Below are 17,905 nucleotides of genomic sequence, written 5' to 3'. Positions count from 1 at the left end.
ATCACATGAGGTGGAAAATGAAGATAAAAGCCTGAAAAAACATTGAGCTCACTTGAGAAGAAGGGAATCACATAGGGTGTCACATTGATTAGCTAGGGATCCGATTCAATTCCGGCCTCAGGTCCCTGTCCCTGTGCGAAGTCTCCACATTCTCCCCATGTCTAGGGATCTAGGTGTATGTGTACATAGATCCCTGAAAGTTGGGAATCAAGTAGATAAGGTTGTTAAGAAGGCGTACGGTGTCTTGGCGTTTATTGGTAGGGGGATTGAATTTAGGAGTCGCAGCGTCATGTTGCAACTGTACACAACTCTGGTGCGGCCGCACTTGGAGTACTGTGTGCAGTTCTGGTCCCCACATTACAGGAAGGATGTGGAGGCTTTGGAGAGGGTGCAGAGGAGGTTTACCAGGATGTTGCCTGGTATGGAGGGGAGGTCCTATGAGGAGAGACTGAGGGATTTGGGGTTGTTTTCACTGGAAAGAAGGCGGCTAAGGGGGGATCTTATAGAAACATATAAGATGATTAGAGGTTTAGATAGGGTGGATGGTGATAGCCTGTTTCCTCGGATGGAGAAAGCTAGCACGAGGGGGCATGGCTTTAAATTAAGGGGGGGTAGTTATAGGACGGATGTCAGGGGCAGGTTCTTTACCCAGAGGGTGGTGAGGGACTGGAATGCCCTGCCTGCTGCAGTTGTAAATGCGCCTAGTTTGGGGGCGTTTAAGAGATTGGTGGATAGGTTTATGGACGAAAAGGGATTGGTTTAGATTAGTGGGTCAATGTTTTTTTTTAAAAAATAAGACTGGTCAGCGCAACATTGTGGGCCGAAGGGCCTGTTCCGCGCTGTAATGTTCTATGTTCTATGTTCTATGTTCTTCTATGTTCTATGTTTGTGTGCGTTTCTCCCAGGTGCTCCGGTGTCCTCCCACAGTCCCAAGATGTCTGGGCTGAGTGGATTGTTCATGCTAAATTATCGCTTAGTGTTCCAAGACCTATAGTTTAGGTAGATTGAGCACGATAAATGCACGGGGTTAATGGGATAGGGCCTGGATAAGATGCTCTGTCAGAGAGTCAGTGCTGATTTGATGGGATGAATGGCCTCTTTCTGCATTTGTAGGGATTCTATGATTCCGGAGAACCAGTGAGGCAGTCTGCTCTGATTCTATATGCCAATAATGTTGTGAGTAAAAGAAGCTAACCTGAGGACAGGCCAGGTAGTGCTTTTGCTGGGGCCAAAGGAGAATTAAGCACAGACACACCATTATAAGCTGAGAGTAAAATTTCTGAAAGTCAAATTGAAGGTAATGCTATTGTGGAGACGCCACCTGCTGAACAACATCACTCCCAGAGGGAGAGAAAATCTCCGACAGACTGAAATTATGATGGATTGTCTTAAAGAATTTGTTCATTGTTATTTTGTTGTAAATAGTTTAACTTTGTCTGTATATGGTAACAAGGGACTCAATGGGGGGAGGGAGAGAGATCATAGAATCAGAGAAACCCTACAGTGCAGAAGGAGGCCATTCAGCCCATCAAGTCTGCACTGACAACAATCCCACCCAGGCTCTATCTCCATAGCCCCACATATTTACTCCGCTAATCCCTCTAATCGACTCATCCCGGGACACTAAGGGTCAATTTAACATGGCCAATCTACCTAGCCCCGCACATCTTTAGGGTGTGGGAGGATCCCAGAGCACCCAGAGGAAACCCACACAGACACGGGGAGAATGTGCAATGTCTACATAGACAGTAACCCAAACCGGGAATCGAACCTGTCTCCCTGGTGCTCTGAGGCAGCAGTGCTAACCACTGTGCAACTGTGCTGCCCTCATGTAATAGTTTTGGCAGGGGGAGTCAGACTCAATGGGCAGAATGGCCTCTTCGTGCACTGTAGGATTCTATAATTCTACGTAACCCGATCAGCCAACTGAGTCAAAGCACGCAAAACCTGAGTCTGAGCGTGGGCTTTTTCCCGTCTGTCTGAGACTGGAGTCCCAGTCATTGGTAATGCATTACTTGCACTCTGTGCAGAGTTTATCTCTTTCAATAAACAGTTTGTCAATCTCTTGAAATGTACAACAGGAAGCTGTTATTTCACTTAACTGTAAGAAGTCTCACAGCACCAGGTTAAAGTCCAGCAGGTTTATTTGGAATCATGAGCTTTCAGAGCACTGCTCCTTCATCACCTGAAAGCTCGTGATTCCAGATAAACCTGTTGGACTTTAACCTGGTGTTGTGAGACTTCTTCCTGTGCCCATCCCAGTCCAACGCTGGCATCTCCACTTCACTTAACTGAATCTGGTTCCCTTCTATTTTCAGAATATGAAGCTTATGGCACATCATTCCAACTCATCCAGTCAGGACAAGAGTTTCTGACCTAAAATCGGGACGAGTGGGTGAAGTGTGGTCTACTCCCTGCACAATACATCTTCAAACCTCACCGCTTCTGACTTACTGGGAGAAATTACATCCCAACATGGTAAGGCAACATTCCAATTTCAGCTCTGTGGTAATAATTGACTGCCTTTTGAGACAATTATAAGGTTTATAAGATTATTATTTCACGTAATTTGGCCCAATATGTCTGCACCAGCCTTCCAAATGAGCAACTCATCCAGTGCCGTCTCACTGCCCAATCCCCATAACCTTACACATTCTTCCTTTTCAGATAACAGTCTAATTCTCTCTTGAACACTTCAATTGAACCTATCTCCACACTGCATACTTGGTGATCCCAAGTCAGTTCACCCTGCAGGTGGACACCCCACCGGACAATGTCTACATGTCTTCCAGACTAACCCGCTATCCTATGATTGCATCCCAATGTCATCACAGGGTCTAACTTATATTCCATTTTTCTGATTCTGATCACTTCCCCTTTGACCTGTAAAACAAAACCCTAAAACAGTTAATCAGATTGGGCTTCGGTAGCTTGGTGATTCATCTCTGGCACTTCACCATCCCCCTTATTAGTCACAAGTAGGCTTGCATTGACACTGCAATGAAGTTACTGTAAAAATCTCCTAGTCGCCGCACCTGTTCGGGTACACTGAGGGAGAATTTAGCATGACCAATGCACCTAACCATCACGTCTTTCAGACTGTAGGAGGGAACCGGAACACCCGGAGGAAACCCGTGCCGTTACTTGCAAAGACAGTGACTCAAGCTGGTGAGGCAGCAATGCTAACAACCGTCACACCCTGCCGCCTCATGAACACCTAATTTATAGTCACAGTGGGTCAGGTAATGGATGTCCTTTGTTTGGGATTCCTTCGCTCAGATAAGATGGCAAGAAAGCCACTTGCGTTCTTCCTGAGCGAGTCAATGTCTTTGAGGGTTGCTGCAAACAGAGAGTGGGATTTTCTGCCCCCCCTCCCCACCCCCACCCTCCGCCCACTCTACATACTGTAGTGGTGGGGGTGGCTGCCATTGGCTGAAGGTGGGACTTCAGTTCCCACTGCTGTCAAAGGGGTTTCCCACTGTTTGCACCTTCCGTCGCTGGGGAACCCATAGTGGGGGAAGCTGGGAGGGGGGTCACATCGATGGTAGTGGAAGATCCCACCAGTGGAAATGGCTGGAAAATCCTACTAAGAGTGCCCTAGTGGTATAATCAGTCTGGGCCAGCAGCTAAATGACATGCCAGGGCGAGGCGATGGCCTACTGGTATTATCGCTAGATTATTAACCCAGAAACTCAGCTAATGCTGTGGGGACCAGGCTTCAAATCCGGCCACAGCAGATGGCCGAATTTGAATTCAATTAAAAAAAACTGGAACTAAGAATTGACAGGTGACCATGAAACCATTGTCAATTATAGGAAAAGCCCATCTGGTTCATTAATGTCCTTTATAGAAGGAAATCTGCCTTCCTTATCCGGTCTGGCCCATATGGAACCCCAGAGCCATAGTGATGTGGTTGACTCTCAGCTGCCCTCTAAGATGGCCTAGCAAGCCATTCAGTTCAAGGGCAACTGGGAACGGGCACTTTCCGCAGAGAGTGGTGGGAGTGTGGAATGAGCTGCCGAATAAAGTGGTAAGTGCGGGGTCATTTTTAGCATTAAAAAAAAACTTGGACGGGTCCATGGATGAGAGGGGAGTGGAGGGATATGGTCCAAGTGCAGGTCAGTGGGACTAGGCAAAAAATGGTTCAGCACAGACAAGAAGGGCCAAAAGGCCTGTTTCTGAGCTGTAATTTCCTATGGTTCTATGGTTCTAAATGCTGAGCTAGCCAGTGACGGCAAAGTCCCGTGAATGATTTTTTTAAAAGCTGTAGGTATTGTTGTATCCTTATTGCTTTCGATCAATAAGATGTCTAATCTCTGAGTCCCACTGATGGTGGTCGGTGTTTTACAACCTTGTTCGGGTGAGGCTCATAAAATCCTACCGGAGGCCAATGGAGAATTCCGTTCTGCGAGCCTCGCCTTCCCCGATTCTGGGATGGTAAAATTCCGGTAGATAACTTTGGTCAGGATCCTTCTCCCCTTGTCCTGATGTTCTCTGTGCTCCACATCCCTACCGCCTGATGATCTCTGCACATTGCATCCGTACCTCAACTGGTAACTTCCTCCGACAGTTAAAATAAAATACAAGACACTGAATTAATATAAAAAAAGAGTGGGAATTCATGAGATCTGTCTACAATTCAAAATATAAAGCATCAACCAATAAGACTGGGTGCAATTAATCATGGGGTAAGTAAATTTTTAAAAGCAAAAACACTTCAAAATTTGTCGTCTATCACATGAAACTGTTTACTGGACAACAGTGAATCAATTATCTCCTGGTACAGTGGACCACAAAAATATTGAAATGCTAAACATAGTTCAACACCATTCCTTTTCAAAAGTGCACTTACTTGTGTCACAGTAGGCTAACATTAACACACTGCAAAGAAGTTACAGTGAAAATCCCTGAGTTGCCACACTCGGGCACCTGTTTGGGTACACCGAGGGAGAATTTAGTATAGCCAACGCACGCCTTTTGGATTGTGGGAGGAAACCGGAACACCCGGAGGAAACCCACACAGACATGGGGAAAATGTGCAAACTCTGCACACTGACCCGAAGCTAGGAATCGAACGTGGGTCCCCGGTGCAATGAGGCACAGGGATAACCACTGTGCCACTGTGCCGCCATCTATCTGTAAAGTAGAGTCACAGAGTCATAGGGGTTTACAGCATGGAAACAGGCCCTTTGGCAAAACTTGTCCATGCTGCCTCTTTCTTTTTTGAACCCCTAAGCTAGTCCTAATCGCCTGCACTGAGCCCATATCCCACTATACCATCTTACCCATGTAACTATATAAACACTTCTTAAAAGACAAAATTGTACCTGTCTCTACTACTATCTCTGACAGCTTGTTCCAAACACTCACCACCCTCTGTGTGAAAAAATTACCCGTCTGGACACTTTTGTATCTCTCCCCTCTCACCTTAAACCTATGCCCTCTAATTTTAGACTCTCCTACCTTTGGGAAAAGATATTGACTGTCTACCTTGTCTATGACCCTGATTATTTTATAGAGCTCTATAAGATCACCCCTCAGCCTCCTGTATTCCAAAGAAAAAAGTCCCAATCTGTCCAGCATCTCCTTATAACTCAATCCATCAAGTCCCAGTAGCATCCTAGTCAATTTCTTCTGCACTCTTTCTCGTTCAATAACATCCTTTCTATAATAGGGTGACCAGAACTGTACACAGTATTCCAAGTGTGGCCTTACCAATGTTTTGTACAACTTCAACAAGACATCCCAACTTCTATAGTCAATGTTCTGATCGATGAAACCAAGCATGCTGAATGCCTTCTTTCCCACTCTGTCCACCTGTGACTCCACTTTCAAGGAGCTATGAACCTGTACCTCTAGATCTGTTCGTTCTGTAACTCTCCCCAGTGCCCTACCATCAACTAAATCCTGCCCTGGTTCAATCTACCAAAATGCATCACCTCACATTTGTTTAAATTAAATCAATCTGCCATGCGTCAGCTCACCAGCCTGATAAATCAAGATCCCATTTCACTCCGAAATAACCTTCTTCAGTGTCCACTATGCCACCAAACTTGGTGGCATTTGCAAACTTACTAACCCATGCCTCCTATATTCTCATCCAAATCATTAATATAAATGACAAATAACAGTGGGCCCAGCACTGATCCCTGAGGCACACTGCTGGTCACAGGCCTCCAGTTTGAAAAACAACTCTCTACAACCACCCTCTGGCTTCTGTCATCAAGCCATGTGCTGGAATTCTACCATTTTGCCCGCCATGGAATCAGAGTGGGCGTGAGTTCGATAATGGAAATCTCCATTGGCCTCAGGCGGGAATTTTCAATTTCGTTCGAGTGAGCTAATAAAATCCTACTCATAGAATCATATCGCGAATATTTTGTAAAATCTATGAGAGGTTTTTGTCATAAGAACATAAGAAATAGGAGCAGGAGTAGGCCATCTAGCCCTTCGAGCCTGCCCCGCCATTCAATAAGATCATGGCTGATCTGAAGTGGATCAGTTCCACTTTTCCGCTTTCTTCCCATAACCCTTAATCCCCTTGTCTATCAGAAACCTATCTACCCGTGACTTAAATATATTCATCGCGGTAGCCTCCACCACTTCAATGGGCAGAGAATTCCAGAGATTCACCACCCTCGAAGCGAAGAAGTTCCTCCTCAACTCCAATCTAAACTGCCCCCCTCTTTATTTTGAGGCAGTGTCCTCTAGTTCTGCTATCCTTTCTAAGCGGGAAGAATCTCTCTATCTCTACCCTAAGTAGCCCCTTCATTATCTTATATGTCTCTATAAGATCCCCCCTCAGCCTTCTAAACTCCAATGAGTACAGACCCAGTCTATTCAATCTCTCCTCATAGGCTAATCCCCTCATCTCCGGTATCAGCCTAGTCAATCTTCTCTGCACTCCCTCCAAGGCCAATATATCCTTTAGCAAATGTGGAGACCAAAACTGCACACAGTACTCCAGTTGTGGCCTCACCAGTACCCTGTACAGTTGCAGCAAGACCTCCCTGCTTTTATATTCTAACCCCCTCGCTATAAAGGCCAACATTCCATTCGCCTCCTTGATCACCTGCTGTACCTGCAGACTGGGTTTTTGCGATTCGTGCACAAGGACCCCCAGGTCCCTCTGCACCGTAGCATGCTGCAGCTTTTCGTCTTTTAAATAATAATCCCTCCTACTATTATTTCTACCAAAGTGGATAACCTCACATTTGCTAACATTATACTCCATCTGCCAGGTCCTCGCCCACTCGCTCTGCCTATCTAGATCTCTCTGCAGACTTTCCACACCCTCCACGCAATTTGCTTTTCCACTCATCTTCGTGTCATCAGCAAATTTCGTCACCCTACACTCAGCCCCCCCTCCAGATCATCTCTGTAAATGGTAGACAGTTGAGGCCCCAGCACCGATCCCTGCGGCACTCCACTAGTCACCAGCCGCCAACCAGAATAGCACCCACTGATTCCAACTCTCTGCTTCCTATTAGACAGCCAATCCTCTATCCATGCTAACACCTTACCCCCAACTCCGTGCACCCTAACCTTTTTGCAGCAACCTGTCATGAGGCACCTTATCAAACGCCTTCTGGAAATCTAAAAACACCACATCTACCGGTTCCCCTCTCTCTACCGCACTAGTCACATTTTCATAGAAATCCAATAAATTTGTTAAACACAACTTCCCCTTCACGAAACAGTGCTGCGTCTGCTTGATCAAACATTATGAATGGGTTTTCCATATGCCTGTTTGGTTACATCTTTTTTTTTCCTATCTAGGAAATGAATAACACGTGTTTCAATGCCAATCCTCAGTTGGATAAGTATTTCCTTCCAACCATGTATGGAATAGAGTTCATCGTGGGACTCATTGGGAACCTCACTGTGATTTGGGGTTATATATTCTGTCTGAAGGATTGGAAGTGCAGCAATATTTACCTTTTCAATCTTTCCATCTCGGACCTGACCTTCATTTGCACCCTCCCTATGCTAGTAGCCCACTATGGCACAGACAACGGGTGGACATTTGGTCAGGTAATGTGCATATTAAATAGATACATCCTTCACACTAACATGTACACAAGTGTCCTCTTCCTCAGTTGCATCAGTTTTGATCGGTACCTGCTGGTGGTGAGGCCATTGAATCCTCACGTTTTCCAGAAAAAGTTGAACGCCATTGCCATCTGTCTTGGTATTTGGATATTTGTAACGTTGGAGTTGGTGCCGATATTCGGTTTTATCAGTAATCGTGACACCAATGAGACAGACACGACTGACTGCTTAGATTATGCCAGTTCAGGAGACCCCTCCCGCAACCTGGCTTATAGCATGTTCCTCACCATTTTTGGATTTGTCCTACCTCTCTGCGTCATGCTTTTCTTCTGTATCCAAACTGCACGCAGCCTGAAGAAAATACAGCGACAATTCACCAAGATTCAGGTGGAAAAGCCCCTCACTTTGGTCATTTTGGCCATTGTCCTTTTCTTCATATTTTTCACCCCTTATCATGTAATGCGCAACATCCGCATCGCTTCCAGAATGAGGAAGAGTCGCCTGTCAGAGTGCAACAAGCTCGTCATAAAGGCTGTGTACGCCGTCACTAGGCCCATCGCTTTCCTCAACTCGATCATCAACCCCATTTTCTACTTCATGTTGGGGGACAAGTTCAGGGAGCTTTTTTTCACCAAACTGCAAAGCATCTTCAGCAGAAAGGCAGCAATGCAGGAGTGCCAGCAGAGAAGCATTAATAAGTCCGGTGTCCAAATGTCCAGTGCTGGATGATTTGTGAATGAAATCTTCTCTATTCTCTGTGTCATTAATTAACCTAGATGTTGTTATTACAGAAAGAGAAATTTAACTGTGGGCAAGCAGTTGTAAGCACAAGAGGAGACATTACAAAGCACTGAATGAAACTCCTGAACACATATAAAAGCTGGTGTGTCATCTCTGCATACCTCCAAGACATAAACACAAGAATGACAATAAGATGATATGGAATATTTTAATCTTGCCGTCTCTTGCATCTTTTCTTTCCTCGCTGGGAGATACTGTGGGATCAATGAGGTTCAAGCCTATTTGATGTTAGGTGGAATGTCAGAGAATCCCTAAGGATAAGACCATTTGGCCCATCAAGTCTGTACCAACCACAATATCACCCAGGCACCATCCCTGCAACCCCACACATTTATCCTGACATTGGGGTTAATTTAGCACAGCCAATCAACCTAATCCACACATCGTTGGACTGTGGGAGGAAACTGGAGCACGTGGTGGAAACCCAGGCAGACATGAGGAGAATGTATAAACTCCACACAGACAGTGACACAAGCTGGGAATCAAGCCCGGGTCCCTGACACTGTCAGACAGCAGTGCCAACCACTGTGCCACCATGCCACCCTTGAGGACAATGGTTTAATCTTGGAGAAATCCATTATTTTGGCAGTCCACATTGAACCTGCCATGTTAGATTGGAAGAGGTGACACAGAAATGCCCAAATATGGACACAGCTTGCCCAATCAGCTCAAGTCGAAGGGTCACAGGCAAGAAACAATCAGCAATCTTACTAACACTTTTTTTTTAAACTTTATTCCAATCCAATCAAGTCAAATTAAAGCCAATTCAGAGCCCCAACAAGTTGGGACATTCCCGATCCAAGCTGACAAGACAGGGCTCTCACCTCCTGTCTTGGGTTTGACCTACATGATCCAAGCTGATTGGAGTAGGTGTAGCTCCTCCTCCAAGGCTTGATCTAATTTACATCTTAGCCAAAAGGCCGAGATGCCGCTTTAAAAAATTGCTTCACATGAAGCTGAAATGTGACGTAATGCCTTCAACCAAGTGCAGCATGTCGATGCTACTCTTGATCTTAGCCAAAAGGCCGAGAATCTTACATGCCCTGTGGACAGGTATCCTAAAAACCTGTGCCCAATTTATGGAAATGCTGAGCGATTCACATCTGTCTAGCTTGAGGGAGAAGGTTAAACTCACGCTTGCAAGTGGAATAGATTTTCAAACGTTTACAGCTCAAAGGAGTGGACATTGTCAGCTTTACACTGAGAGGAGGCATTTCCTGAGAGTGATATACGGCATGAATATCCCATCAAGAATGGAAGATCACCAAGTCATCGTATGGATTATTCAGGTCAGGTCGTGGCGACTCAGTATCACATCTTATCGATGATGGCATGAAAGTGCTCATATTGAGTGACAAACTCAATTGACAAACTATTGGTATTCTTCACGATATTGTCTAACTGCTGTGGCAGAATCTCTTCGAAGATTTGGGGTGGGGTTCTCCAGTCGTGCACATCCCACCATCGGAAATTCCAGCCTGAACTCAATGGACCTTTAAATGGTCCACCAAATTTTCTGTCTCATCCACTACGATTCCCCAAGTGGGCGAGTTAGGAGATTTTCAGCCTTTAAGAAAGGTTTTTTGTTTAAAACATGATTTTCGCAGCTCACAGCTTCAGTGACATCATTACTGTTGTAAACTTGACTGGAATTGTCCTTTCATTGCTTTTTAAGTGGCTTAAATGAGATTGTTTGTGTTTACTCTGGGATTCTAGGTGGGATTTTATGGCCTCGCTCATCCCAAAACCATAAAATCCCACCCGAGGTCAATGGACCTTTCCATGGTCTGCCCCTCACCCGCTCCGATTCCCGTGGTGGGTTGGGCGGTAAAATTCCAGCCTGGTTTTACGATCATGCAATGTTAACAGAAAAGGTCATGTGTTTTTGGATAGTATTTTTTTTTCCCCTGATGAATGTAAGGTTTCAGTTTTGAGAGCTCTGAAGCTGCAGTTTAGTTTTGAGTTTTAGCAGGGGCATCAAGCAAGAAAGCAGCTGAAGTCACTCTCTCTCTGTCTCCCTGTGCTATTTCGAAATTCTGCTGGCCATCTTAAGGCAACATTTTGCCTTCCAGAAGGAAAGTGCAGTTTTCGAAAAGACTCAACTCCAGTCAAGTGATGTTTTAATCTATGTTGTGGTAAACCTGTAAAAAGAGTTTTGTCTATTCAAAGTTATGGTTTGTTAGAACAACTTTAATATTCAATCAAAGGTTAATACATTACTGTGGCTATTCTATTTCTGTTTTATGTTTGTAATTGATAAAAGGTATTGTGTTTCTATACATGTTAACTATGTTCTTAAATAAACTTTGTTTGATAACAGCTCTCTAGTGGGTTGTTGATTCATACATGAGGGGAAACATTACACTCATCCTAGTCAAATTCAAGGTTAAAAAAAAGCTTATGATTCGGGTGGTCTCCCCGAAGAACTTTGGAGTTTCTAACCTGACCTATAAAAGGGAGCGTGACTAGAATGGGAAAAGAGGGATATGGTGCCCGGAAAGGTTAGGGGTTTTAGTTCAGTTGAACAGCATGGTCAATGCAGGCTTGGAGGGCTGAAGGGTCTGTTCCTGTGCTTGTAATTTTCTTTGTTCTTTGTTTTTAATGGTAAGTCATTGACCTTGGTATTGGGAACAATCCCAGTCCCAGTAGGCTACAAAATCATCACACTTAAACAGGTCCACATTCTACATAGCCGAAGGCAGAATGGAGGTAAACCATTTGACAAGCAAGCGTACACAAGGGGAGCACAATCTGAAGTCAGAGGCTCGACTCTCATCAAATGACCAGGTCATGACATGACCTCCCATCTCTGGACCAAAGTAGATCAACAATTGCTTGGTATCTGATTATTGATTGGATGACAACACAAAGCAAAACACATGATACTTGACAGAGAGCAGACCAGGATATTTCGAGGACAATGATTATGAGGATACATTTCCTTTTCCGGTGTATTGTTCATCATCTCCTCAGCAAATAAATCACACAAGATCACATTCTCTCATTCTTAGACCTTAGCGATGTCATCAGGGGCCACAATAATGTATAGAAAAACGTTTATTTATTTAGCACAAATAAACTTACGTTAACACTGCAATGAAGTTACTTTGAAAATTCCCTAGTCGCCACACTCCAGCACCTGTTCGGGTACACTGAGGGAGAATTTAGTGTGGCCAATTCGCCTTAACCTGCATATCTTTGAACTGTGGGAGGAAGCCAGTGCACCCAGAGGAAACCCATGCAGATGAGGGGAGAACGTGCAAACTCAACACAGACAGTGACCCAAGCTACAAATCAGACTCGGGTCTCTGGAGCTGTGACGCAGCAGTACTAAACACTGTGCACAGTACTAAACATGCAGTACTAAACATTGCCCTCAGTACTAAACATGCAGTACTAAACACTGTCCTCAGTACTAAATATGCAGTACTAAACACTGTCCACAGTACTAAACATGCAGTACTAAACACTGCCCACAGTACTAAATATGCAGTACTAAACACTGTCCTCAGTACTAAACATGCAGTACTAAACATTGCCCTCAGTACTAAATATGCAGTACTAAACACTGTCCTCAGTACTAAACATGCAGTACTAAACACTGTCCTCAGTACTAAACATGCAGTATTAAACACTGTCCTCAGTACTAAACATGCAATACTAAACACTGTCCTCAGTACTAAACATGCAGTACTAAACACTGTCCTCAGTACTAAACATGCAGTACTAAACACTGTCCTCAGTACTAAACATGCAGTACTAAACACTGTCCTCAGTACTAAACATGCAGTACTAAACACTGTCCTCAGTACTAAACATGCAGTACTAAACACTGTCCTCAGTACTAAACATGCTGTCCTCAAAGACTCAAAGATCTCAAAGACTCTTTTTGTGCTTAGAGAAATAAGAACATAAGAACACAAGAAATAGGAGCAGGAGTAGGCCATCTAGCCCTTCGAGCCTGCCCCGCCATTCAATAAGATCATGGCTGATCTGAATGAAGATATGCTTTTGCTCAGTAAGGTTTAATTTGAGATAATTACAAGGGAGATGCAAAGATGTGAAGGTGTAACATTCAATTATTTCATTGTTAATGTTTGATGACGTGTCTGATATCAATCTTTAATTCTCTCTTCTCTGTGCGTGATGAGTGAAGCCTGGGTGTGTTCGTTGATGAAAGAGGAAATAAACTGTGAGAAAACACCTGTAAGCAGAAGAGCGTACATTTTAAAGCCTTGAGTGAAACTGCTATGCAGACAACAGGCAGGATTTTACGACGTCGCTCAGGTGAGATTGTAAAATACCGCCCAAGGCCAATGGAGAATTCCATCCTGCCAGCCTTGCCCTGTCCAATTCCAGGGCAGGTGGGGTGGTAAATTTCCAGCAATAGCATCTGGCATGTCATCTCTGCAAGATATAAAACAGCACAAGATTTGATGCCCAGATTAGAACCAGGCCTCAGGCTTCTCGCTTACACTGAAAGTGGGACCCTGTTGACTTCCCACCATTTTCAAGTACCACTTGCAGCAGGGGAACATGCGCTGTTCCTGATCATCTCCTTCTTCATCAGGTGTCAACTGGCCCACTGTCGCTTTCCACCATTTTCTCCACAATAAATCACCAATTATGCTTGAGAAGATTCATCCAGATGGTGGGGAGGGGGCTTCACATGCCAGTTACTAGACTCCAACAGACCGAAGGACATGCCTGTATGAATTCGCATCTGACCATTCACTGTGAAAGTTGCATGAAACAAGTGTTATCTTAGCAGTGTTGAGGAGCAGAATGTCCTTGGGGTCTGGGTCCATGTGACTCTTAAATCGGCCTCGCAAGTGGAGGATGTGGTCAAGAAGGCATATGGTGTGCTAACCTTCATTAATCGAGGGATTGAGTTTCGGGGTCGGGAGGTAATGCTGCAACTTTATAAGACCCTTGTCAGACCCCACTTGAAGTACTGTGCGCAGTTCTGGTTGCCTCACTACAGGAAGGATGTGGAAGCTATAGAGAGGGTGCAGAGGAGATTTACAAGGATGTTGCCTGGATTGGGAGGCATGCCTTATGAAGATAGGTTGAGGGAGCTAGGTCTCTTCTCCCTGGAGAGACGAAGGTTGAGAGGCGACCTGATAGAGGTTTATAAAACGTTGAGAGGGATAGATAGGGTGGATTCTCGGAGGCTATTTCCCAGGGCTGAAATGGCTGCTGTGAAAGGACACAGGTTTAAGGTGCTGGGGAGCAAGTACAGAGGAGATGTTAGGGGTAAGTTTTTCACTCAGAGGGTGGTGAGTGAGTGGAATCGGCTGCCGTCGGTGGTGGTAGAGGTGAACTCGCTGGGGTCTTTTAAGAGACTCCTGGATGAGTACATGGATTTAATGGGATTGGGAGTTACAGATAGTTCTACGGCCTGGTAGGTATGGATATGATCGGCGCAACTTGTGGGCCGAAGGGCCTGTTTGTGCTGTAGTGTTCCATGTTCTATGTTATAGATGATGTTAGTGTGCAATTAGTCTTGTTGTTGGGACTTCTGAATCACAGTCCAGTTACTCACAAACACATTACAAAGAAAGGCCTGTGGAATTTTGCCTTGGGCCCATTTGACTTCTCCCATCATCAACCATGCTGAGTCTTTCTTGTATTGCCATGTTCTTTCCTCACTGGAACTTCCTCCCTTAAAGCAAGGTAATTACTTTTAAGATATTATTATATGTTCACCTGACAGTAGTGCAGGTGGCAGTGAGGGTAAATCAACTCACCTGTTTGAAAAAAAATTATATGGGATCATTTATTCCCTGCACCTTTCATACATTTTGGGTGAAGTGTGAATTATCCACAGGATGCAGTGCAAGAACTCACCAAGATGTCACTGTCAGCAAACGCGGAGATTCACAAACTCCATCACATAGAAAAGCCAGGGCGGAAGGAGCTCGGGTTCATCTTCAGTGATTAGCGCTGCTGCCTCACAGTGCCAGGAACCCGGGTTCACTTCTACCTTCAGGTGACTGTCTGTGTGGAGTTTACACATTCTCCCCGTGTTTGCATGGGTTTCCTCCAGTGGTGCGGTTTCCACCCACAGTCCAAAGGTGTGTGGGTTAGGTTGATTGGCCATTCTAAATTCAACATTTAAACTCTTTGGGAGAATTCTGGCCAAGGAAGTGTGTCAGACAAGTGGGTAAAGAGGTAGGATGGGTAAAGGGGTTGGATGATTAAAGAGGTAGGTGGATAAGATAAATGGGCAATGGTGGTAGCTGAGTCAGATAAGTAGGCAATGGGTGGGTAGAACCGGCAAGGGGGTGGGTAGGATGATTTGTGCGTGAGGTCGGTGAACTGGGAACTGTGTAACAAGGTTGAGATGGGTAGGAGGCTGAGATGGGTAAAGTGGTAGGTGACTGAGTGGGTAGGTGAGTGGGTAGGCGGGTCACGGGGAAGTCGGGTGCGGAGGTTATGTCAGGTCGGGAGCTAGTCAGATTGGGTTGGGGAACAGTTGAGTGTATCAGAAAGAGAGTTAACAGGGTCAAGGTGAGTGACTGGGAGGCCCATAGTCAGCCAGGTTTTTTTCCTGTCTAACATTTCTGGGGGGAGCTATTCAGGTAATTAACAATCCAAAGTATCCAGTCTGAAATTAAACTTTCACAGACAATTCCCATGGAGCCTTTGTGTTTGCGATTCAAAGGTTGCCACGCACATGTTCTGGGCTTTAACTACCCAGAGACTGGAAAACCTGGAGGACTATTTACTACAATGGTATAGCACAACAACGTCACTCAGTTTTATGTTATATGTTCACAGGTTGTATCATATAATCCTAGAGGCCTTGGTACAGATGAATGCCTTCCTCCAATGGTTGTTGGCTCCAGATTTAGACCCCATGGCTCTCCAACCTATTAATGATTACATTGAATATACTATTACAATAAGCCATTAGGTCCTATCAGTCCATGCAATGTGTCTACTCTACTGAAACCTTTTTCCTCATCTAATTTGATCAGTAAAAGCCTCTGTTCCCTTTTTGCTCATATGCTTATGGAATATTGAGATTGGTTAGATACAGGTGAGTGTTTTGCCAACCACAATGGGGGTTCCCCTTGGTTGAGGAAGAAGGCAGACACGTCAGAAGCACTGTTTTCGAAGGTGGTTTCGCCAGAACAAGTGCAGCAGAGACAGAGAAACTGGGAGAATGGGACAGAGCCCTTACACAGAAGGGGGTGTGAGGAGCTGTCGTCAAGGTGGCTGTGAGAGTTGGTAGTTTTGTAATGAATACTGGTGGCCAGAAAATCACCAGAAATGGAGACAGAGGCCCAGGAAGGGAAGTGGAGTGTCAGAGATGGACAACCTGAAGGTGAGAGAGAAATTGGAGGTTAGAGGGATTAGCGGGTAAATATGTAGGGATATGGGGCTAGGGAATGGGTTGGATTGTGGTCAGTGCAGTCTCGATGGGCCAAATGGCCTCTTTCTGCACCATGGAACATAAACAGCTAAAAAAAAAGTACAAGGAATCAAACATATTGACCACAGGAAGGTCACCTGGGGAAACTAAATTCAATGCTAGAAGAGAGTAACAAAAATGAATATTGTCAGCTGCAAGAGGAGGAAACAATGGGTTTTTTTGGCAATATATCCAGTTAACATTGTGTTAAAGATAGGACTTTCATAAGGGTGAGTTGGATAAAGGTGCCACAGTGGAACTGAATTTTCTTAGTATGTTAGATTTGTCCTTTGTGTGTGATAGGTACATTTAAGCAAAGCAAAGTTGATCTTTTTTTTCTGGTCCGATGACAGCATGAGGCAGCACAAATACGGTCATCAATGTAATGGAACAAAACAGTTGCTGGAGTGGTGGGCCTGAATAGGACTGCAACAAGGAGTGTTCCATATAACCCACAAAAAGACAGGCATATCTGGGGCTCACGTGGGTACCCATAGCCACACCTTTTACTTTCAGAAAATGAGACAAGTTAAAGGAGGAATTATTTAGCGAGAGAACAAGTTCAGATGGGGAGAATAGTGGTGGATGGCTTTTTTTTTGAAGTCTTGATAAAGGAGCCCTAAGATCCTTCTGGAATTGGTAGGGGTGGTGGGGGTGAGGGGGAGGGTGTTGGAGATATGGAGGGTTTGGACATCCATCGCGAAGAGGTGGTGGTTAGGGCCTGTGAAGTGGAAATTGTTGATGTGACTCAAGGTCATCAGAGGATATAGATGGGAAGGGAAGGAATTGGAGAATGAGAATGGAGCCAAGGATTGGGCAATAAATTCTGGCCCTGCCAGAGACACCCACATCCCATGAAAGGATAAAATGGAAAGGGAAGTACTGTAGATGGGAAATAGGGCACAACTATTCTTGTAACCTCCTCTCTAGACTTGGAGTTTGCACATTCTCCTCATGTCTGCATGGGTTTCCTCCGGGTTGCTCCTGTTTCCTCCCATAGTCCAAAGATGTGCGGGTTTAGGTTGATTGGCCATGATAAAATTGCCCCTTAGTGTTCTGAGATGCGTAGGTTAGAGGGATTAGTGGGTAAATATGCAGGGATATGGGGGAAGGGAATGGGTGGGATTGTGGTCGGTGCAGACTCGATGGGCAAAATGGCCTCTTTCTGCACTGTAGGGTTTCTGCGATTCTATGAAAAATGTACCTATTACACACAAAGAACAGATCTGACATCTAAAGAAAATTGTTCCACTGTGGCACCTTTATCCAACTCACCCTTACGAAAGTCCTATCTTTAACACAATGTTAACTGGATATATTGCCAAAAAAACCCATTGTTTCCTCCTCTTGCAGCCGACAATGTTCACTTTTGTTACTCTCTTCTAGCATTGAAATTATTTTCCCCGGGTGACCTCCCTGCGGTCATTATGTTTGATTCCTTGTACTTTTTTTTAGCTGTTTATGTTCGTTAGTCTTTTCTGACTTCCTAATTTGGTCTTTTTGATTTCTCATTTTCAAAGTGAACACCAAATTGTAAAAGGAACATCTTTTATAGAATCATAGAAACCCTACAGTGCAGAAAGTGGCCATTTGGCCCATCGAGTCTGCACCTACCACAATCCCACCCATCCC

General features: G+C 44.8%; 1 protein-coding gene across 1 annotated transcript; it reads left to right on the top strand.

Moving 5' to 3' along the window:
* Positions 1 to 2,324: 2,324 nt before the first annotated feature.
* On the top strand, positions 2,325 to 8,895 carry LOC145341557 (succinate receptor 1-like). The gene is made up of 2 exons (XM_080186533.1): positions 2,325 to 2,478; positions 7,780 to 8,895. The coding sequence occupies exons 1-2, from the start codon at positions 2,476 to 2,478 to the stop codon at positions 8,779 to 8,781; spliced, it is 1,005 nt and encodes a 334-aa protein (XP_080042659.1). The 5' UTR covers positions 2,325 to 2,475; the 3' UTR covers positions 8,782 to 8,895.
* Positions 8,896 to 17,905: the final 9,010 nt, after the last annotated feature.

This window comes from Carcharhinus amblyrhynchos, chromosome 3 (assembly GCF_965287045.1).
Source record: "Carcharhinus amblyrhynchos chromosome 3, sCarAmb.v2.hapA, whole genome shotgun sequence".
In the NCBI taxonomy this organism is placed as follows: Eukaryota; Metazoa; Chordata; class Chondrichthyes; order Carcharhiniformes; family Carcharhinidae; genus Carcharhinus; species Carcharhinus amblyrhynchos.
This window is presented reverse-complemented; position numbering and strand designations above follow the sequence as displayed.